The sequence below is a fragment of the Nothobranchius furzeri genome, chromosome 14 (genome assembly GCF_043380555.1).
Source record: "Nothobranchius furzeri strain GRZ-AD chromosome 14, NfurGRZ-RIMD1, whole genome shotgun sequence".
In the NCBI taxonomy this organism is placed as follows: domain Eukaryota; kingdom Metazoa; phylum Chordata; class Actinopteri; order Cyprinodontiformes; family Nothobranchiidae; genus Nothobranchius; species Nothobranchius furzeri.
Window position 1 is genome coordinate 21,998,201 of NC_091754.1, and position 22,985 is coordinate 22,021,185.

Consider the following 22,985-nt stretch of genomic DNA (forward strand, 5'->3'; position numbering starts at 1 on the left):
AAGACTAAACATGATTAAGTAATCACATGCCATGACTTTAACTATTTTATGGAGTTTGGAATTTCTTCTGAAAGTTTTTTTTAAAAAGTTACTCTCTCAACAAAGTCAGGAAGTAAACTGGCAAATAATAAAAACTTTTTTGTTTTTTAATAGCTGCTTTTATAGTTAACAGCTCATGGAAAAAGGTGTACACTCCCTGCTGGAAAATGAACACGGGCTAACCATAAACCTCATTTTTACTGAAAGAAGTGCCAAAGCAGTTAACAGGCGATCCGTGTCCTGCTGCATTGTTTTAATTCCCTCCAGACTGAGTAAAATAGGAAAAACATTTGGTGTCCGATGAGGCCAGGAGGAAGTTGTGTATCCAAACACGCTAACGGTAAAACAGATACTCTTCAGGGAAGAGGCTGCAGCTGATGACACAATCTCTTGACAATGAGGGTGGTTTCCACACTGCGTTAGGAAAATTATGTAATGCCCCACAAACAAGGAAACACTCATCTTTTGCAAGGAAATAAGACTAATTTGTACTGTGTGTTTTGTAATTGGGTCACGTTTGTCTGCAGCAGGAAACAGGAATAGATAACATTAAAAAGAACCTGCTTCTACTCACCAATGACTTTGCACAGCTTAGTAAACACAGAGCAGCTTCGGATCTAAGTTGACTTACTTTGGGAGCTGTCGGAAATCTCCAGAATAGTCCTCGTACTTGTAGCTGACGACGTGCCAGTCCGATTTGTAGGTCTTGATGCACTGTGGAGTAAGTTCAAGCCGTAATAAACATGCATGCTGTATTCAGTTAGTGTGGCAGATTAGCAAAAACATAAATAAAAAATTGCAAAAAAGGACTGCGATCTTTGGAAGGGGTGCTTCAGTGGAATATTTATGAATGATCACTATCGTATCTGTTGTAGACAGCTGAAACGTGAGCGAGCTTTGGAGACATGACATTTAATTCTGACCTGATTGATGAGCTAACGGCTAGTTTGAGCAGAGCCAGGTCAAAGTGGACGATGGTGTCCTAAAGTAACTCCAATCTCAAAAATGTCAGTGCTTTGCTGCAGGATTGACTTTATGAACCTTTGTATTTGCATTTAATGCTTAATACAGTAGAAATGTTACAACACAATGATTTATTCATTTGAAGTGGGTCTACACCATCTGCTGTGGTCTCTAATGTGATTAAATGCCTTGTGAGTCATTTTCTGTGGTAAGAAAAGCTGTGGTGCTCCTGTTTTGGGAAGTAGAAGTTAGTTGGGGGGTTGACGAGATGATTTCTGAGTCTTACTCATTCATGGTTTAAATATCTTGACTCTGATTGGCTAACAGCAACATGGCTCTTCTGTTGCCTGTGTTTGCTCTTCTTTCTAGGGTAAAAAAAAGCAACGCGAATGTTTTATCTCCACAAATAAAAAAAGTCTGAATGTGTTCCACCATCCTGTGGAGTTGCTAAAGCTAACGGTTAGCTTCTACTAGCCGAGACGTGCTATGTTCTCTCCGGGTTGCTAAATAAACAATAGCCTTTTGTGGAGCCAAGATGGACGAGTCCATGAATATAAATTTTACAGTGTGACGCAGATCTGTGTCGCTTTTCTGACCTGAGCGTTTCCTCGTCTATTATCTTTAGCAGCTGATGCAGGAGATTATTTTCATGTTCTGAATGCATGTGAAACTCCGAGTGACAGATCGTGTTCTCAGTAAACCTCTTTAACTCACTCCCATTCCCTCACTCACCTAGGCGGTTTTCTGCATGCTGGATTAATACTTTTATAAAGGTTAGATTATCTGGTGAGTAAGTGAGCCAAGAACCTCTAAAATTCAGTTTTGAATCCAAAACAGGTCAAACGCTCTGAGGAGTCTTTAAAGATGGCAGAAAAAAACTGGAATACTTCCCTCACATTTGGTCAACATGGAATTTAAATCTTTTCTTCGTTATAGGACCAAATATTTTATTCACATTCATGCCAAACACATCTAGACAACATGTTCTGACCTTTAGAGTCCAGGGATCTTCTGATTTAATCAGACAGCTCACTGACCAGAAAATGGAGCTTACTAACAAGATGACAAGTTCGACAAGAATTTGCAGGGAGATAAAGGAATGCACAAAAACAATAATCTCAACAGAACATTCTCAGAAATACTATGAAAAAAGTGTTCGGCATCTCCACCTCGGTCGACCCATCCCTTTGGAAGGGAGTGTATCATGATCCCCACTAACTTAGAAGACATCTGTTCATTGTTAAGAGCTGGTGATAGGAGAAGCTCGGTGCTATCTGTTCCACAGAAACACGCCGTTTACAAGAACTGGCCCTGCAGGGAGACGAAACACAACCTGAACTGCAAACAGAGAGGCTCTCAATCTGTGCAGCTGTCCCTGTGATGTCACACAACACTAGTGCTACGTCTCTGTATCTCGACGAGTCCAGACGCTCGGAGCTCTAATTGCCGACCTTTGACCTGGACGTTCAGCGGGATCACGATCAGCTCTAACGAGGAGTAAAGGCAGTATGTCTGAGTGGAACTTTGATACAGCGTCTTCATTTTGTTTTGTCACAACCAAACTGCACTTTTCAAAATAAAGCCCTGAGAATATTTTTCTTTTGATTTGCGATTTCATTCCTTTCATGAATAAAAATCAACTAACCTCTTGCACAAATAGACTCTGGGCTTCTTGCTCAGCTTTCTTAGGCACGGTTGGGTATAGAGTTCTCCCCTGGCGTCTAAGAGTTGAGATCTGTGAAACAAAACAGGAGAGAGAACAACATAATTGTGAAAGAATCAACAGAGTAACACTAAAAACGAAACATACAAAGGAGCAACAGGACAGCTTTTGCCATAACACTACAGTAAAATGAATCAATGTTTATGCAAGTTAAAAAAAAAAGAAAAGGGCAACAAATTGGAAAGGCTAGCAAAAATTCACACAGATTTCAAAGTAAAAGCCTCAGACCGAGAAAAAAAAAGATTTTCATACACCTCCCCATCTCCAAAGAATGTTATGGGGCATGAGGGGCGGGGGTGGGTCCCACCCTGGGGGGGGGGTGAACCCCACCAATTGAGAATCACTGGACCAGATACAGCAACACCCATGGTTTTCACACCTTGTTTAGGTAAGATAAGATTTGTGATACACTGGATTTTGACAAACTGATCCACAGCTATATAAAAATATGTGAGCAGAGGCTCAGGTTACTCTGAATATACCATTTGGAGAGGCCAGATCTGTTTTCCTGTACCATTTTCCTTTTTTTTTCTCTCTATATAAATCAACTTGAAAATTGCAGCTACTAGCTCAGTCTTTTCCCACCTTATTTACTACTCAAACTAACAGCTATAAGATTTGAGTTTTTTTTGTCCGTACGTCCGTCCCAGGAGAAAAAAAAAACCCGGGCCAGACTGAGGGTCCTCCCGGACTGCAGACTGCAGACCGGACCCTGCAGATGCAAAAACTACAATAATTGGTGCCAAAACCTTAGTCTGGCCTGGTTCTTTTTCCTCAGGGGAGGGACTACGGAAAAACATGACGGACGAACAGTAAGGTTGCATATAAAACATATAATGTGCTTTGTAATCTCTCAGATACAGTGGGGCAAAAAAGTATTTAGTCAGCCACCGATCGTGCAAGTTCTCCCACTTACAATGATGACAGAGGTCAGTAATTTACATCATAGGTACCCTTCAACTGTGAGAGACAGAATGTGAAAAAAAATCCATGAATTCACATGGCAGGATTTTTAAAAAATTTATTTGTAAATCAAGGTGGAAAATAAGTATTTGGTCACTGCAAACAAGGAAAATCTCTGACTCTCACAGACCTGTAAAGTCTTCTTTAAGAAGCTTTTCTGTCCTCCATTCGTTACCTGTATTAATGGCACCTGTTTGAACTCATTATCTGCATAAAAAACACCTGTCCACAGCCTCAAACAGTCAGACTCCAAACTCCACTATGGCCAAGACCAAAGAGCTTTCGAAGGACACCAGGAAAAGAATTGTAGACCTTCACCAGACTGGGAAGAGTGAATCTACAATAGGCAAGCAGCTTGGTGTGAAAAACCAACTGTGGGAGCAATTTTCAGAAAATGGAAGACATACAAGACCACTGATAATCTCCCTCGATCTGGGGCTCCACGCAAGATCTCATCCCGTGGGGTCAAAATGATCATGAGAACGGTGAGCAAGAATCCCAGAACCACACGGGGGGACCTGGTGAATGACCTGCAGAGAGCTGGGACCACAGTAACAAAGGTCACCATCAGTAACACACTACAACGGCAGGGAATCAAATCCTGCAGTGCCAGATGTGTTCCGCTGCTGAAGCCAGTGCATGTCCAGGCCCGTCTGAAGTTTGCCAAAGAGCACATGGATGATACAGCAGAGGATTGGGAGAATGTCATGTGGTCAGATGAAACCAAAGTAGAACTTTTTGTTATAAACTCAACTCGTCGTGTTTGGAGGAAGAAGAATACTGAGTTGCATCCCAAGAACGCCATACCTACTGTGAAGCATGGGGGCGGGAACATCATGCTTTGGGGCTGTTTTTCTGCTAAGGGGACAGGACGACTGATCCGTGTTAAGGACAGAATGAATGGGGCCATGTATCGTGAGATTCTGAGCCAAAACCTCCTTCCATCAGTGAGAGCTTTGAAGATGAAACGTGGCTGGGTCTTCCAACACGACAATGATCCCAAACACACCGCCCGGGCAACAAAGGAGTGGCTCCGTAAGAAGCATTTGAAAGTCCTGGAGTGGCCTAGCCAGTCTCCAGACCTCAACCCCATAGAAAATCTGTGGAGGGAGTTGAAAGTCCATGTTGCTCAGCGACAGCCCCAAAACATCACTGCTCTCGAGAAGATCTGCATGGAGGAATGAGCCAAAGTACCAGCTACTGTGTGTGCAAACCTGGTAAAGACCTATAGTAATCGTTTGACCTCTGTTATTGCCAACAAAGGTTATGTTACAAAGTATTGAGTTGAATTTTTGTTATTGACCAAATACTTATTTTCCAGCCTGATTTACAAATAAATTCTTTAAAAATCCTGCCATGTGAATTCATGTTTTTTTTTTCACATTCTGTCTCTCACAGTTGAAGTGTACCTATGATGAAAATTACTGACCTCTGTCATCATTTTAAGTGGGAGAACTTGCACAATCGGTGGCTGACTACTTTTTTGCCCCACTGTAATGTAATTAAGGACATCATTAAATATCATGCTTAAATTCATGTCCATGATAGATTTTTACCAGATTTGAAAAGAAAAGCTAATTAAAAACTACAGTAAAAGATCCACTGTACAAAAGGAGAATAAAAACAGTGTAAACAGATTCATACTTGAGTAATTTGCTTTAAGCAACTTTGTCACTATGAGGTTGTAGAGAGAAATGTATTTTTAAAATGATGCACCTGACTGCTCATAAGCCCTTCCAGCTAACAAGAAACACAAGCGTCCATTGAGAGTTTCAGCTTGTTTGGGATTTTATCAATAAACCCACTTCTTGCACACACACACACAGAGAGAGAGAGAGAGAGAGAGAGAGAGAGAGAGAGAGAGAGAGAGAGAGAGAGAGAGAGAGAGAACAATAAGAAGACAAGTAAACCAAATTGCAATATGTGGCAGAGCACGAGGCAACTGCCCCGAGTTCTGCTCTGCCAGTTTATTTTATAACATGAGATAAGAAAGGAACAGAGGTGTGTGTGTGAATGGGAGTGAGGTCATGAGTGAGAGAGAGAGTGTGTGTGTGTATGGGAAGAACAAGAATGTGTGGGTGTGTCTGAGTGTGAGTATGCTTCCAAGCATAAAGTAATACATTAGTTAGTAGGATTAAAATAATTAAACAGATAATTTCCATAACACAGCTGATGTTACGAACAGGAAACTTCCTCACAACAGGAAGTTTGCAGCCACAAACGAAACGTAGCGGGAAAACAGGTAACAAAACTGTTCTGTGTTTTAAAAAGGAACTACAGCATGGAATTAGAAATAGAACACAGCAAGAACACACCTAAGATGTTCAAGGAAGTTTCTGGTTTTGTGCTCGTGAGCTGCATTTACAATTACTTGTGAATCTACCAAAACAACCAAAGATACATTTCTGAACAGATCTAGCTAACGAGCCAAATTAAAACATTTTTATTATATTTAATTTTTAGAATTTTTTTCAAAAAATGAGTCATCAAGCATTTTGCTGTGAATGCCTGCGATACACCAAAGGAAACAGGTTTAAAACAACCGAGGCCTACTCCATGATCCATAACCTCGCGTTCATTTTGCGACTGAGCACAGGTCAACTAAACCCAACTCTACACAAGCGCTCATTAGTGAACCTGGAGGTTCCTTTTCCTGTCTGCTAGCGAGGTTTCCTGTAGGAAATATTACACTCTTTACAACCCAGGAAGCAGAAATAAACAATGACAGAGGTAGGACGCAAACAGGAAGAGTTAAACTGGGTTACAAGTCACCATAAAGGGCTACAAGGTAGAATAGATCCAAGGAAAAACAATCCCAAACACCGGAATACTTCTGCATTTTATTTAGAATATTTTAGCCTTTGCAGAAAAAAGTTTTAGGGTTTAAAAGGACTACAGAGAAAAAAAAGTCAATGATGATCGCAAGACCTGATAATCACAACAATCAGCATTCATAACAAAATAGATGATAAAACATTTACTTAAAAAGAAAAAGAAGCAACATGTGATGTTTGGCGAGTCTGGGGGAAAAAGAGAAGCAAGGGCAAGGGTTTAAATTCAGAAAAAAAAGCTATTTAAGCCATATGAACCATCACTTTCTGGCTGTTTTTGCAGACTTAATAATCGCATACTTGTTTTTAGGCAAAGGAACAGCCTTCTGTCACTGCAGCACAAAGTGATTATAGTTCTGAGAAGGCAGAAACAGATGTTAAGTTGAGTGACTGTGTCTCAGCATCACCTGTCAGCCCTTAACGACACACTGCTTGTAACACTGGCATGTTATTTTTATGACAGCAGGCTGAGAAGACAAAGTCATGGCTGCTGAGATGTCACCTAACACCCAGCTGTCAGGCCTTCCACGCAATAGAAACCACAACTAGACAAACCCATCGTGTCATCAGCTGTAACGCATGATTTATTTATTTATTTTTTTGGAGGGGGGGATTGTTTAAAAAGTGTGACTTTACATTATTACTTCATGAACATCAATATTATCATTAGCAGTGTAAATTAATCTTATAAGTCTAACCCTTATTGCCCCAAATTAATAAAAAGAATAAAAGCAGCAAAAGAGATAAACTTATTTCAAGGTGTGGACATGAAATGGTTAAATGCAGTTTATTTGCTGCACCTCAAACAACATTTAGATGATTAGAATAACTGTTTAATTTGGTTGAATGAACACATAGTGGCTTAAAACTGGGGAACGTAGCTTACATTTCTTAACTTCAAATTCGCTTAAAAGTGACCATCTGACCCTGTATGATGATAGAAAGAAGGTAATCTTTCAGAATGTATATCTCCCCTAAGTCCCTCCCCTGGCCTCTACAGCAAATGATTTATGTGAGCCTATAGAGGTTCACAAAGTCCGAGATGGTACGCCTCCCATCTACCTGAATCCTCTTGCAAAGGCTAAAGTCTCGGCCCGGCCGCTCCGGTCATCACAGGATCGTCGGCTAGCAGTGTCTACACCACGCTCAGGACAATCCAGACTCTTCTCATGCATTGTTCCACAAATGTGGAATGACCTTCCAAGCACTACCAGAACAGGGGCTTCCTTTTCAATTTTCAAGAAACTCCTGAAGACCCTGCTCTTCAGAGATCATCTTCTAAACTAACACCCTCCCTGCACCCGTCTCCCCCTCTACTGTCCACTCCTTGTTCCCTACTCTCCATGACTAATGTCAATGTTGTCGTTGTTATTGTTGTTGTTAGCCTCAAGGGCAATATGCCTTTTATCACTTGTAAGTCGCTTTGGACAAAAGCGTCTACTAAATACATAAATATAACATAAACATAGAGCTTCTGACCAATTTGATGGTATATCCACAAGTAGGGAGAGGTCAGTCTGTCCCAGCAAGCACACCAACCTAGCTTGAATGCTAGCTCGAACTGCACTGAATTATTGTAAGCCTGTGAACGTCAAGCTAACTGTGGAAGGGAAGGGATTCATCATTTGTGTGCTGGAACTAAGTGATTAGTGTAGCACACAAACCTTACGCTACATCGGACTATTGTGTTAGTTGTAGCATTAGCGGGGGTGTGATAGCATTGGAAATGCCAAACAGATGCCAATTTTAGATGTTTCCTGCTTTAACACTGCATACTTGAGTAAAACGAATGATTAGCAGCTCCTGCAGAACCCGGTGAAGGCTGGGGAGAAAATTCAGTAGTTAGAATCAGCTGTGTCTGAGCAGGAACATATCAAAAACATGCAGCCTCAGCGGCCCTCTCCTAGCGCTACAAGGCTATTTGTATGTATGCTCAACATCTCCTCCTCATGTCCTTGATTACATCACACTACACACCCCAGCTTTAATGCAGAGTTTAATTTCATTTTGCATAAAATTGCATCTCAGCTTTAGTTTCCCTTTTAATTTTTGTGCATATTACCATGAACCTTAAAAGAACTAAGTTCTTGAATTTTCAGAGCAGCTTTAAAAAGCCAAAGAATTAATGAGGATCATACTTTAGTCATTAATGTTGAAATTAAAGCAGTATTTACTCTTTATGTGAAAGGTTAAAGTGACTAAGGCAGAACAACAAGTTATACTGTAAACTCTTCAATCCCTCCTGCTTTTCCCATCATTACATTTGGAGTTTGAGCTTTCAGATACTTCTCTCTCAGGAGGGATTTCTATACCAATCCAGGTATCAGATTGATTCTATAAAACTCAATGTGCAGCTAGGAGACAGAGTGCTTGAGACAGGCTTAATGTCTTCTCGGTGCTGCTTTTGGGAAGGACATCCCTCAAAGAGCTCTCGTTTCCTGAAGCGCCAGCACAGTCCAGATTTCCATTTTAGATTTTCCTTCTGCAGCAGCGTGGAAAGTTTGACAAAGCCAAAGTCCTGCACACAGTGTGGTGAGCGATAACACTTGCTCTCACAACATTACGGCCAGATTGAGCCAATTAAAAAGATGGCCCATGACCCTTTACTCGCCACAGCGTAGAACAAAGTAAACAAACGGAAAACCCCACCCGGAGCCCAAAAACAGAGGTCCCGCCTGCACCATAGAAAAAACACACTAAACTAAATAAACACAACAAAGAAAACATGTTAGTAGGTGAATACTGATGATGGAGAGATGGCGCATTTATGGCTGTTGAACAAAATGCCTAAAACTCACCTCAAAGTCCTCAAGAGGGAACTGCAGCATGTCTCTGAGGACATCACTGAGGATCTGTGTCTTCCTCTGCACCAGAACATTTTCATAATCCAGCGGCTCGATCACCTTCGGCTTCACCTGTGGAGCACAAGAAAAAAAGCGTTCACTACTAACACGTTTTAGCAGAGGCTCGTCAAGTGGGCGCATCTGAAAACGAAATCAAATTAGCAGTATGGATTTGAAAAGGAAAACATCATAGTTTTATTGTCTTTAATACTGTAAGCTTTGGTATAACTATCACATATGTAAGTTTCAGTTATGACAAGAATAGTTTTCTTCCCTCTTTCCATAAAAGAAAATCAGTAAATCGATAAATTGATTCATCTGTAAACCGAAGCAGTCGGTAGATCCAGGGAATCATTTAAAAATGGATCTCAATTAGCATGAAAAGAGAAAAGATAAGAAATTGATTTCTTTTGTTTGTTTACATTTTATCAGGGTGTGAGTGTGTGTCTGTGTTGTAAAGCATTGGGGGGGTTCTAGGACTATTGAAGATGCTAAATCAATACAGGCTGTATATCATTTAGCATTCATCCACCTGTATTCACTAAAACATGAGTGAAGTTAGTTACTTAAATAAAAGCTAAAACCTTCATTGTACATAAGATCTTCCACAGACCTGTATGATGATTGCTAAATGTGACACAGAGAAGACTAAAGTGTACTAAATAACAAAGCTACGTTAAAAAAAGATTTCTGAATGATCTTGGTCACTGTACCAAAATACCAGTCAGCATGTTTCATCCCAGCCCGTGAGTCTAATCCAGGGGATCATACATCAGACACAATGGACTCTACGGTGACTCATCCAGCTGTGCCGTCACATTGAGAGATATGCTTCCGTAAGATAACATGTTATCACTTAAGTGTGTTGTGACAAGTCAATCAGGACTCCATCTGTGCAGAGAGAGTTCATTAGCTCCGACACTGGGCAGGTCAACAGGAGAGCAAATGTTAGCCTCGTGGACCCCCCCCCCCCCCCCCCCCCCCCCCACACACACACACACACTCTTGATAGAAAATACATACAAATCAGTTTTTACCCACAGGTGTCTTTAAAGGACAACTTTACTTATGCGTTTAATACATTTGCAGTGGTCTCTACGAGGTATACATGCCCTGTAAGTCGGTTTCTGTGCGAACAAAAGCTCTGGTGCACCTATTTGAGGATGTACAAGTCAGCTGGAGGAGAAATTGGCAGCAGACGGCAAGATTTGGAGTCTTATTTCCTGAGATTTGGACATCTTACCTCTAATTGGCTAACAGCAACGTGACTCACTGACTCTGTTCGCTTTTCTATGTTAATGTTTGATCTCCACAAATAACACAAGCCTGGAGGAGTTCTGCTGTGTGGTGGAGTAGCTAATGCTAATGGTTAGCTTCTGCTAGTTGAGACGTTCTCTGCTGTTTCCTGGACGCTAAAACCAACAACAGCCTTCCCCATCGTGAGTCAAGATGAGTGAGGCCATGAATGTTAAGTGACAGTGTGACGTAGATCTGTTCTAATCCTAGAGTTTCACCGTCTATTTTCTATCAGGCGCTAATGCAGGAGATAGGTGTAGAAGATTATTTTCATGTTTAGAGTGTCCGATTGCAATCAAAAATAATAAGTAAAATGTTTATTTTCAGTGAAACTCACCTTTAAAGCTGGAGGACATTGTTCAAGTATTTTAAAGTAACTTAAAAAGTGCTTAAATTTGCCTATTTGACCCTGATCTATGATATAAAGTAGGTAATCTTTTTAAATTTATATTTCTCCTAAATCCCTCTCCTCGCCTCTACAGCAAAAAGAGTCATTTACACGAGCCTAGAGTGTTGATTTTTGTGTCCACAAGAGGGAACTGTCAATCAATGAGAATATGAATTATTCAGCTTTTACTTGTGTACAGAGAAGAAGAAGACTGAGGTTTGTAATGTTGCAACCAAAACAAGTACTGAAGTTACCAATTCCTCTACTGCCTTTGACATGTCAAAGAAAATAAACAGTTTAATGGGCTCGACACACGGGAGGCGACATTGCCTCTCCTCCATTCATTTTCAATGAGACATGCGCGACAAAGCGATAATCGCGGGTCTCCCTCCTACCAAGCGAAACGCGAAAAACGTGCGTGCGAAATTTTGCGCTCGTGCACGTGTCGTGCACAGGCGACCCAGCGACGCGATCCCAGAAAGTTGAAACATTTTCAACTTTTCATCGCTGTCGCTCGGACGAGGACCAATCAACGGAGGTTTCATTCACTGACCAATGAGCGGACATAATGCTCCGTACACCTCCGAGCAAACATGAAGGAGAAGTTGATTATTACTATGTTTTATATAGTAAAATCAGAAGTAAGATTTCACATAACTCTAGCAGCACCTTGTGAAACATCATATCTACCACTTTATTAACTCTGAACCGCTTAAATAACCTTAACTCCCTCCAACCTGACACAGCCAAACAAAACAACGGAAGTTTCGATTTCGCCATGGAACAGAACGCGTAGACGGCTTTGCCGCGGATCGCCTCCCGTGTGTCAGGTAATAAAAGCGATGGCGACAAATTTGGCTGATCGCGGTCGTTTGTCGCCTCCCGTGTGTCGAGCCCATTAAGGTCCTTCTGCACAAGTCGCTGCAAGACGTTTACGGCAGTCGAGTAGAATTTACATCAGAGACACTTTGAAAAGATGGCGGGAGCTTTGTGATCTGCAAGGGCTCAAACCTGGTGACGAGTAGGAAATTTCTTTTGGACAGGTAAATACTAACGAATTCATTAAATGTTAGAAAATTGTAACTAGAATTTAATATAAATAAAATAAATAATACTGCTGATAATTGTTGAACGCTGCAAATAAGCTGCTAGCTTAAATGCTAACTTTACCCGCATTGAATTATTGAACGAAAAGCGATTTACCTTTTGTGTATTGTTTGTGTTGGAACTAAGTGATTAGTGAATTGTTCAACCATGCACTACATCGGACTACTGTTTTAGTTTTCCGCGCATGCTCATGTGGTGTTCACCTCACTATGGAAGGGCAGGAGAAGCAGAGCTATAGCCATTTCAATTTCTAAATCCCCTTTCCTCTACGACCTCACACTAAGGAGCACCGTTTTAACTGGCTGCAAAAATCTACAACCAATGTTAAAAAGCTGTTACGTGAACCTCAGTGTCTGGAGAAGTTGTAAAGATACCGATTAGATGGAGATCAGCGTGACTGATTGGAGGACTCATAAGGGAAAAATTAACCATGACACACCATCAGACATCAGAGCTGAGTGACACCATGGATCACTTCTTACTTTCACATCTGGGAATGATAACGCTTGATCTCAGAGGAAGTCATGAAAACCGACAAAACACGTCGTAATACACTGACGGAGCAGGCGGGACCTGATTCTGAGCTATCAGGGCAGAGATTGAGCCACTACTAAAAACAAGACTTCATTCACATTTTCACTGGTAAAGAACAGGTGCATTCATGTGCGCTGCATTCCCCTTTTGTTTTGCAGAATGCACAAAGACAGATGCTAAGATTGCAGTTGCATGCGAGACGGGTCACTCTGGAAACTACTGACCCAATCAGACAAGCTGATCCAGGTACGGAAGGCAGCAGGCTTAGATAAATAAATCAGGTGCTTTGATAAAATAAACAAAGAGTTATTTAGGATTTTAAGAGATTGACCAAAACGCTACATCTACAAACACCTGGTGACGTTACGGTACACCAAACCAAACGCTTAATATTTAAAAAATGTAGCCAATGAAATATTTGACCTCATAATGGTTATGTTAACCTTTTCCCACTGCTGATGCATTCCTGAACCTGCTCTGTTGTTGGGTAATCCCCCCCCCCCATACACACACACACACACACACACACTTTGCTTTGTCAGTAGCTAAGAGTGGTCAACCACTAAGTACACTCAGGAATGAGTAAGGAAACTGACATGAAGAGCTTGGTCATTCACAGCCCAGAGAGCTGACCTCAAGGAGAAGATCATTTATATTTCTAAAGACAGATCAAGTCTTGAAAAAGCATCTAAAACAAGCCAGTTTTATGAATTTTATGATGAAGTTAGGAGGCGAATATCAGCGCTAGAAAGTATGTGTATGAGTCCATCTCCTCCCTTTGGTGATCCAGCAGTTGTTAATCTGTAGCTCCCACTCCTCCTGTCACTGCACTCTGACGCAGCCTAAAACAATGGTTCTGTGTCGTATTTCTGCACCAAACGATACATTCAGCCTTTCACCAAAGACTGTTCAGATGACTCCAAGGTGCCAAAGCCACTGGGAGCCTTCATCTCAAAGGATAAAAATCAACACCGTCATCTGCGTTGACTTTTGAGCCAAATAAAATGCTTTACAGGCCATGGGGAAGTCTTTAAATGATCTTTGATGCTGGTAGTAAAGTTCAAACATTCCTCTGGGTTGCTGCTGACGCTGCAGGTTTTAAATGTGAGCTGGAAGCATTATGGGTAATGAAAAAGATGCTCACATGACACCTGCTTCGGGGTTTTATGACCTAAACGGCGCTACAAGCTGAAAGATGTTCCAGTAGACGAGCGCAGCTATAAAAAAAAATATATAAGGATGAGTTTCTGGACTTACCACCACCTGTGGCACCGGATCTACCTCAGCCTCAGCTGCGGCAGACGTCTTGAACTGCTGCGGGCTCTCAATGACCAGCTCCTTCTTAGGAGACTTATTAGCTCTTCCCTGCATTGTCAACAACCCTGGTGAGATACTTCTGATTTAGATCCCAAAAAGAAGTGAAATGCAAGCATATCAGAAAAAATATAGTAAAAAAATATGTTCTCCTTCTCCAACTCCAACTCAGACTGCTCTGACTGAAAACAGCGGACTCACACCCAGACCGAGGAGATAGCCCCTCCTACACACAAATGAGCAGCCGGAGGAAGTTAAAAACCCTCTCACCCACAAACACACACACACGCTATCCAACCCCACACACTGACACACACACCAACCACCTGCACTGTCACACAGGGCCGGCAAAAGAAAACAAAGTAAACATTCCTCAAGTATTACAGTCTGGTCAGGGCTCGTCCACACCTCACGGAACAGCTGAAAGAAGAGCTTTAAGAGGAAATGTTACGATCTGATACCACAGGTAGACTTTTTAACATTAATCTATTACTTATAAAGCTGAGATTTGGGTCCAGCTCTAAATTCACTGCTTTGGAGATGCTTGAGGGGCATTCCAACACAAAGCAGCCTCCATCTGACCAACCTAGGAGAGGACTTGGATTCTTTGGTGGGCCACCACAGGGGAGGATGTTATCTTTTCACGCCTGAATTTCAGCTCAAGTTGAGGAGGAGGGTGGACAGCCGCTCCCTTAACGCTGTCACACATGGGCCTCACACAGGGAATGAATCCAGTCTTTTGGTGTATTGGAAAGAATGTGGTGATACGATATATGTCACAATATAGGGGAGACGATACGACAGGGGTGGGGAACGTACGGCCTCAGGGCTGTATATGGCACGCAAGACCATTTTAACCGGACCGCCAGACCAAAAACCTTTAGAATTTATCAATGAAAATTTGTTTTAGAAAGTTGGGGAAAATTTTTCTTTTTCAGCGATAAAACAGATGGAATTGTATGTCCGAGTTAGGCTCAGCGTCAGTGAATGCACCATGAGATGAACATCATTATGTGATTGAGACAGACGACTAAGCGTTAATCATGGCTGCTGTCAAGAAGAGAAAGGTGGATGCAGAATGCCGTGTATTCCAGGAAAATGGGACAAATGATTTTTTTCTTCGTTGAAGTGAGAGGCAAGCCAGCGTGCTTAGTTTGTGGTGATGCGCTGGCAGTAATGAAAAAGGCGAATCTCAAGCACAGGGTCTGAAATTAAATTGTTTACTCACCGGCCAAGTTGGCTGGTAGATGATGAAAATCTACCGGCCAAGCATATTTTTTACCGGCCAAAATTCTAAATGATTTAGATCTACCTAAAGCGTGTTATTCTATATTATGTTGATTCCAAACAGAGTGACAAAATAATTAAAACATCAATTAATAAGAAAAAAACTATTTTGTTATTTGTACTATTTATTTATAGAGATGTTTTTATGAACTTTTTCATTGAAGTCTAGTCAGACTCCTTGTTTTCTCTGTCCATGAAGTCTGGCCTCCAGCTTCTGACACCGTCTTTGTGCCAAAGCATTACAGACTCATTTGGGTCCTAGTCCTTGATCTCTGGAGAACACAGCTGCAGCATGAGAATATCTGAAAGTGTGTCAGGGCTAGGGTTGTCACGGTAACCGGTGTAACAGTATACCCTGGTAAAAAAGTTGACAATAATAATAACCGTTGTTTTTTTTTTTAAATATATTATCTCTGTGGATTACCGTGGCTGCGGTGTAGGCGCGGTGACCCTTACCAGCCACCGTATCATCTGCTGAAGTTGCAGGCGGCACATGCGCACTTTAGCACTCGGGACATTTATTATCCCTCAAAGAAGGAAGTATGGGCATATTTTGGATATTTGAAGAATGCAGAGGGACAGCTGATAGAAGACGGCTATCCGGTTTGCAGCACGAGCAGAAAAAGTGTCTGTGAAAGGCAGCAACGCTACGTGGCCATCATAATGCAGCCATTGTCTCATGACTCCGCCATCTCCAGTTCGCCACTTTCACAAAATCTTCTGGTTGCCACTGGTCCTGGTGGTTTTTCTTCCAGTTCAATGAGTTTTCTTTTGGAAGGCAGGCTGACTCCAGTTAAAAACCGCCACATTTCACCGCTAGTTTTAACACGAAGCTAACTGCTAACTTGATAAACTGATTGAATGGGATAGGTGGAAATGACGTTGAATGCGGTGCTCACGTTTCACGTACGTTTGTGTACGTTGCATGCAGGCGGGAGGAGTATCAGAAATCCATGGAAGATGACTGATAAACATAACTAATTTGGTGCAAACATTTACTCGCCAGGTGGCAGATAGAGCTCAAAAATTTACTCGCCAAATGGAGCAATTTGCTCGCATTTGGCGAGTGGCGAGTGTTAATTTCGGACCCTGCTCAAGCGCCATTACCCTTTAAAACATGGTAAACTTGCGGAGTTAAAAGGACAAATGCGCATGGATAAAATAAGGGCTCTTTGTCGGGAGTTTGATTGCTCAACAAGCAGCTTTCACACGTCCACATACTGACAGAGAGAATATTACGCGTGCAAGTTTCGAGGTGAGTGCATTAACAGCAAAGAAGCTGAAACCACATGCTGAAGGAGAGTTTGTAAAGGAGTGCCTAGTAGCTGCCGCATACCTGCTCGTCCCCGACAAGGTGCAATCATTTCAAAGCATCAGTTTGTCTCGAAGAACCGTGTCTGACAGGATTGCTGATATGGCACAGGATATTAAAAATACACTGAAGGACACTGCAAGAAACTTTAAGTATTTTTCTTTGGCCTGTGATGAGACGACAGACATCACTAACACGCCACAGCTAGCAATTTTTGTGCGTGGAATTACAGTCTCGTCTCGTCTCGTCTCGTCTCGTCTTCCTCCGCTTATCCGGGTCCGGGTCGCGGGGGCAGCATCCCAACTAGGGAGCTCCAGGCCGTCCTCTCCCCGGCCTTGTCCACCAGCTCCTCCGGCAGGACCCCAAGGCGTTCCCGGACCAGATTGGAGATGTAACTTCTCCAACGTGTCCTGGGTCGACCCGGGGGCCTTCTGCCGGCAGGACATGCCCGAAACACCTCCCCAGGGAGGCGTCCAGGAGGCATCCTGACCAGATGCCCAAACCACCTCAACTGGCTCCTTTCGATCCGGAGGAGCAGCGGTTCTACTCCGAGTCCCTCCCGAATGTCCGAGCTCCTCACCCTATCTCTAAGGCTGAGCCCGGCCACCCTACGGAGGAAACTCATTTCGGCCGCTTGTATCCGCGATCTCGTTCTTTCGGTCATTACCCAAAGCTCATGACCATAGGTGAGGATTGGGACGTAGATCGACCGGTAAATCGAGAGCCTGGCTTTCTGGCTCAGCTCCCTCTTCCCCACGACAGATCGGCTCAGCGTCCGCATCACTGCAGACGCCGAACCAATCCGCCTGTCGATCTCCCGATCCCTCCTACCCTCACTCGTGAACAAGACCCCGAGATACTTAAACTCCTCCACTTGAGGTAGGACCTCTCCCCCGACCCGGAGGTGGCAAGCCACCCTTTTCCGGTCGAGAACCATGGTCTCAGATTTGGAGGTGCTGATCCTCATCCCAGCCGCTTCACATTCGGCCGCGAACCTACCCAGCAAGAGCTGAAGGTCAGAGCTGGATGAAGCTAGGAGGACCACATCATCCGCAAAAAGCAGAGACGAGATTCTCCTGCCACCAAACTCGACACACTCCACACCACGGCTGCGTCTAGAAATTCTGTCCATAAATGTGATGAACAGAACCGGTGACAAAGGGCAGCCCTGGCGGAGTCCAACCCTCACTGGGAACAGGTCCGACTTACTACCGGCTATGCGGACCAATGTTCGAACATAAGGATGCCCACCGGTACACTTGGTACCAGGGCAGCCTAGGTCACAGGTCGATGATAGATTTTGTAGTCGTATCATCTGACCTGCGACCGTATGTTTTGGACACCCGAGTGAAGAGAGGGGCGGAGCTGTCAACTGATCACCACCTGGTGGTGAGTTGGATCAGATGGCAAGGGAACATGCCGCGTAGACCTGGCAGACCCAAACGCATAGTGAGGGTCTGCTGGGAACGCCTGGCAGAAGAACCTGTCAAGACGGTCTTCAACTCCCACCTCCGGCAGAGCTTTGACCACGTCCCGAGAGCAGTGGGGGACATTGAGTCCGAGTGGGCCTTGTTCCACTCTGCGATTGTCGAGGCGGCTGTTGCTAGCTGTGGTCGTAAGGTGGCCGGTGCCAGTCGTGGTGGCAACCCCCGTACCCGCTGGTGGACACCAGAGGTTCGGGGAGCCGTCAGGCTGAAGAAGGAGGCCTACAGGGCGTGGCTGGTCTGTGGGTCTCCGGAGGCAGCAGACAGGTACCGGATAGCCAAGCGGGGTGCAGCAGTGGCAGTTGCCGAGGCAAAATCTCGGGCGTGGGAGGAGTTTGGTGAGGCCATGGAGAAAGACTATCGATCGGCTCCAAAGAGGTTCTGGCAAACTGTCCGGCGCCTCAGGAGAGGAAGGCAGCAACTCGCTCACACTGTTTACAGTGGGGATGGGGAGCTGCTGACGTCAACTGAGGCTATAGTCGGACGGTGGAAGGAATACTTTGAGGAGCTCCTCAATCCCACCAATGCGCATTCCGAGGAGGAACCAGAGCTGGGAGGCCTGGGGATGGACTGTCCGATCTCGGGGGCAGAAGTTGCTGAGGTAGTCAAACAACTACACAGCGGCGGAGCCCCGGGGGCGGATGAGGTTCGTCCTGGGTATCTCAAGGCTATGGATGTTGTAGGGCTGTCATGGTTGACACGTCTCTACAACATTGCGTGGTCATCGGGGGCAGTTCCTAGGGAGTGGCAGACCGGGGTGGTGGTCCCCATCTTTAAGAAGGGTGACCTGAGGGTGTGTTCCAACTATAGGGGGATCACACTCCTCAGCCTCCCTGGAAAGGTCTACTCCAAGGTACTGGAGAGGAGGGTCCGATCGATAGTTGAATCTCAGATAGAGGAGGAGCAATGTGGTTTTCGTCCTGGCCGTGGAACTGTGGACCAGCTCTATACCCTTGCAAGGGTGATGGAGGGGGCATGGGAGTTTGCCCAACCAATCCACATGTGCTTTGTGGATTTGGAGAAGGCTTATGACCGTGTCCCCAGGGGCACCCTGTGGGGGACGCTCCAGGAGTATGGGGTGGGTGGCTTTCTGTTAAGGGCCATTCAGTCCCTTTACCAGAGGAGGAATTACAGTCGATTTTGAAACAGAGGAGGAGTTGCTTTCTTTGCAAGCCATGCACGGCACTACTAAAGGTGAAGATTTGTTTCAACAAGTTGTTGTGGCAATGAACAATTTTAAACGGCCATCCAAAAAGCTGAGCGGGATCACCACTGATGGAGCACCTGCAATGGTTGGAGGTCAGAAAGGATTGACTGCATTGGTAAAAAACCTAAATGAGCCGTTTGGGTCTGGATGCAAGTGATTTAATTGTTTGCCACTGTATCATACATCAAGAGAGTCTTTGTGCACATTCCCTGAAGCTAAACAACGTAATGAAAACCGTTATGTCAGCCATAAACTTCATCAAAAGCAGAGAGCTGAACAACCGCCAGTTCAAAGAGCTCCTCTGCGAGCTTGAGTCGGAGTACGGAGATCTTGTTTATCACTGTGAAGTGCGCTGGCTGAGCTGTGCAAATATGCTTGTACGGTTTTATACACTGCGGGAAGAAGTCAGACATTTCATGGAGATGAAGGGGAAACCTGTCTTGGAGCTCAGTGATGGCAAGTTCCTCAGTGACCTGGCCTTTATGGTGGACATCACAAGCACCTGTCAGAGCTAAATATCAAGCTGCAAGGTCCCAACCAGCTTATCAGCTCCCTGCTTTCAAATGTCACTTTCAAATAGTCCTTCCAGCTTGTCCTGGGTCTTCTCTTGGGTCTCCTCCCAGCTGGACGTGCACAGAAAACCTCACCAGGGAGGCGTCAAGGAAGCAACCTAACTAGATGCCCAAGTACCTTAACTGGCTCCTCTCAGTGCAGATAAGATCTACTCTGAGCCCCTCCCAGATGACCAAGCTTCTCACCCCTTCTCTAAAACCGAGCGCACACCGTACAACTTTTTCACTTTTTTGAACCGATTTTCCCCTCGTGCGAGAATCTACAAGACCGGGGCGAGTTTTGCGCTGAGAGTTGTGTGGTACACAGGGGGTAACAAGAGGCGATTAACACCACGTGAGCTCGCATGAATTAATCCCATGTTTGAATTGTTCTTCAGCCATCGCATTGTCGAATCGGTGCTGCCAGTGGCTGCGAACCAAATAGTACCAGAACCGCTCACGGTGCATGCACAAATATGAGTCAACACGGCTCGCCAGCCATTTCCCTACACACATTGTTCATTTTTACACTTGTTTTGCACACAATGACGAGGATTGTCCAGAATGCGTCTTTGCCGTGTTTATGTCAAATTAAACTGATAAAACACTGATTTACTTTCGTCTTCCTCCTCCAAACCCAATAAATCCCTTTGTGTCCTCCTACAGCAATCCCGAAGGACAACAGACATCAATAACAACACAATAAAAAGTCTGATGTGTTCATGGACGTAATTTTGGGGGGGGACAGGGGGGACATGTCCCCCCCCCCCACTTTTTCCAAAGTCAAGTTTTGACCCCTGCGCTTTTGACCATCCAAAAACAATATTACTTTTTATTAAATTGACACTGGTTGAGCTCTAGGACCAAGCAGAAATCAACCGTTTGTGTTGAAGCCTGCTTCCCTTTAAAACATACTGTAAAGTTACCCCCCCCCCCCCCCGTGTCCCCCCCACTTCTAAAGTGAAAATTACGTCCATGGATGTGTTGTGGAAAAACTGTTATTTTTAGCACATTTGTAGGTTCAACGTGTTGCTACCAGACGTGTGCAGTCGGATCGCATCCAAGAACTGGGTCGTAGTGTGAGCACATGACTCGTGTGATTTGCTCTGTGAGGAAGTCAAACAGTTTCAGCTGAAGCTGAACGCTACGAGTGAAAAAACACCCTGCAGAGAAAATGTTGGCTGTATCTGCAACCTTGTTCTTTTGGTCACTACCCAAAGTAGTACACACATATTCTAATGGAAATGTTCCTTATCGTGATAAAAATGTGGGAAAAAAAACTGTCTTAAAAATTTTACAAGCCTATTCCATACTTATTTTAAAGGTCAAGATTAGCATTTGCAGAAATAGGATACTTTACTAAAATATGTGGGTAAGGCACAATGCTCATTTTTTCAGTTTTGCTGCTTAAATCAAATTCCAGAGTCGTGAATCAAGACATTTTTCTTTGGGCAAGCTGGCAAGGCAGCAGCAAGACCTGCTGAACCGTTTTTACTGGAAAAACAAACATTCAAGATGATAAACGCCAACTTAAAAAAGGAGGAAATAAGTATATTTGGATTATAGGAGTTTAATTTACCAAGATAAATGTGAAGAGAGAAAAGTTCCTATGACGACTACAAGCTTTGGTTTTATGGCTGTAAATTAAAACTGGATTCTACCAAATTTTAGCTTCAACTACTTCTTAACTTTACAAAAATTTACCTTTCCTGAGTTTTTAAGGCATTTATGGCATTTCGGCAATGGTTTAGCAATTTTATAACAAAACTGTGAAAAACACACAAACAAAAACCTTTAATTTATTATATTTACTGAACTCATTTATAAATCTTTATATATAATATTTTTACATGACCTAACGGTTTATCTACATATCAAAAACAGTCTACTACTGAGAGTTTTAATAATTTGCTTTCTGAGTTTTAACTCGTTTCTGATCATTTGTTTGCTCTAAAGTGAATTAACAAGAAAAATATAATTATTAAAATGATCTTTAATGAGCCAGAGGTTACAGACGTATATGAGAATGTTGGCTGGCCTTTTCGGTTACATAACACGACCTCAGAGCCAGAGCAAAACAGGGTGGAACCTGGAATGTATTACAACAAAAACACTCCACTACATAGACTGATCCGGGACCCAGTGATCGTTTTGTTTACAGTTCATCCTCCAGAACGAACTGAGGGTTTTACTAAGAATTATTTAAAAAAAATATTTGTTTTATTTGTTGGGTGCATGCAGTTTTTAGAAGTAGGTCACCATCACTGGTTTTATTGTTAATATTAGATATTTTATTGCCTTGAAGTTTGAGACTTCATTGGAAATCATCATATCACCTAAGAAATACAGAAGGCGGTCAATAATGTTTTTGCCTGAGTGTTTGTGTGTTTTAGTGAAATATATCCAGAACCACGGATGGATTTTAATGAAACTTACAGAAAGTGACCACTGGATTTATGTTTAAAGCTGGCCAAATTTTGGAGCCTATCCAATTCAAGATGGCCGTCACAGCTAATCAAATTCAGCAAACAGAAAAATAGCTATAATTCATTCACTTTAGCAGATAATTGAGTAACTTAATGTGTTTGCAGCTGAGAATCGCAGACACCATGTATTCTAACAAATGAATGAAAATTGGATGAAAATTAACATATTTCTCAAAATAAAATACTCTCAAGTCAAAAAATCTTCATAAAAAGCAGGACAGGCCTTAAAATGCAATGTTTAAATGTTTAACCGAAGTAACACCTGACAATGTCAAAAAGCAAAGGCAGTCATCTCACGACATGCAAGAAAATGAAAGTTTCTGCTGATTTTGCTCTAAATTGGCTCCAAGTGTTGACGAACGTTTTAGAAACTGACAAACAAATGCAGATGCTTTTAATAATTAATGCAACTATAGAAGTATTGAATTTGACTAATTCTGCTCTTGGATTTATTGGAAAAATCTTAAAGCCAAAATTACTAATCTGCAAAGCAAGCTAGCTTCAAACATTTTTTCATGCTTCTTAACAACATTCTAACAGTTTGGCTATAAATATATTGTGGAGATTTAAAAATGAAGAAAAAAATGCTGAAGTGGTTCTGTTGCATTTGTTTAAAAACGTTAAATAATCGACTGAAACCATCGATGGGGCCATCCG

The 22,985-nt window shown here is 43.0% G+C and overlaps 1 protein-coding gene across 16 annotated transcripts in view; it reads right to left on the reverse strand.

Annotated features, from left to right (window-relative positions):
• Positions 1–22,985, reverse strand: part of LOC107389974 (dedicator of cytokinesis protein 9) — a 101,084-nt gene that overhangs the window by 50,474 nt on the left and 27,625 nt on the right. For 12 of the 16 annotated variants that reach the window (XM_054746895.2, XM_054746898.2, XM_015966430.3 and 9 more), the window contains exons 2-4: positions 9,318–9,434; positions 2,648–2,737; positions 671–753 (exon numbers count right to left, since the gene is read on the reverse strand). In XM_054746895.2, the coding sequence (XP_054602870.1) occupies positions 671–753; positions 2,648–2,737; positions 9,318–9,434 (290 nt within the window). Of the gene's footprint in view, positions 1–670; positions 754–2,647; positions 2,738–9,317; positions 9,435–13,944; positions 14,290–22,985 lie in introns of those variants that run through there. The other 4 variants (XM_054746897.2, XM_054746896.2, XM_015966429.3 and 1 more) reach the window with 1 other exon arrangement.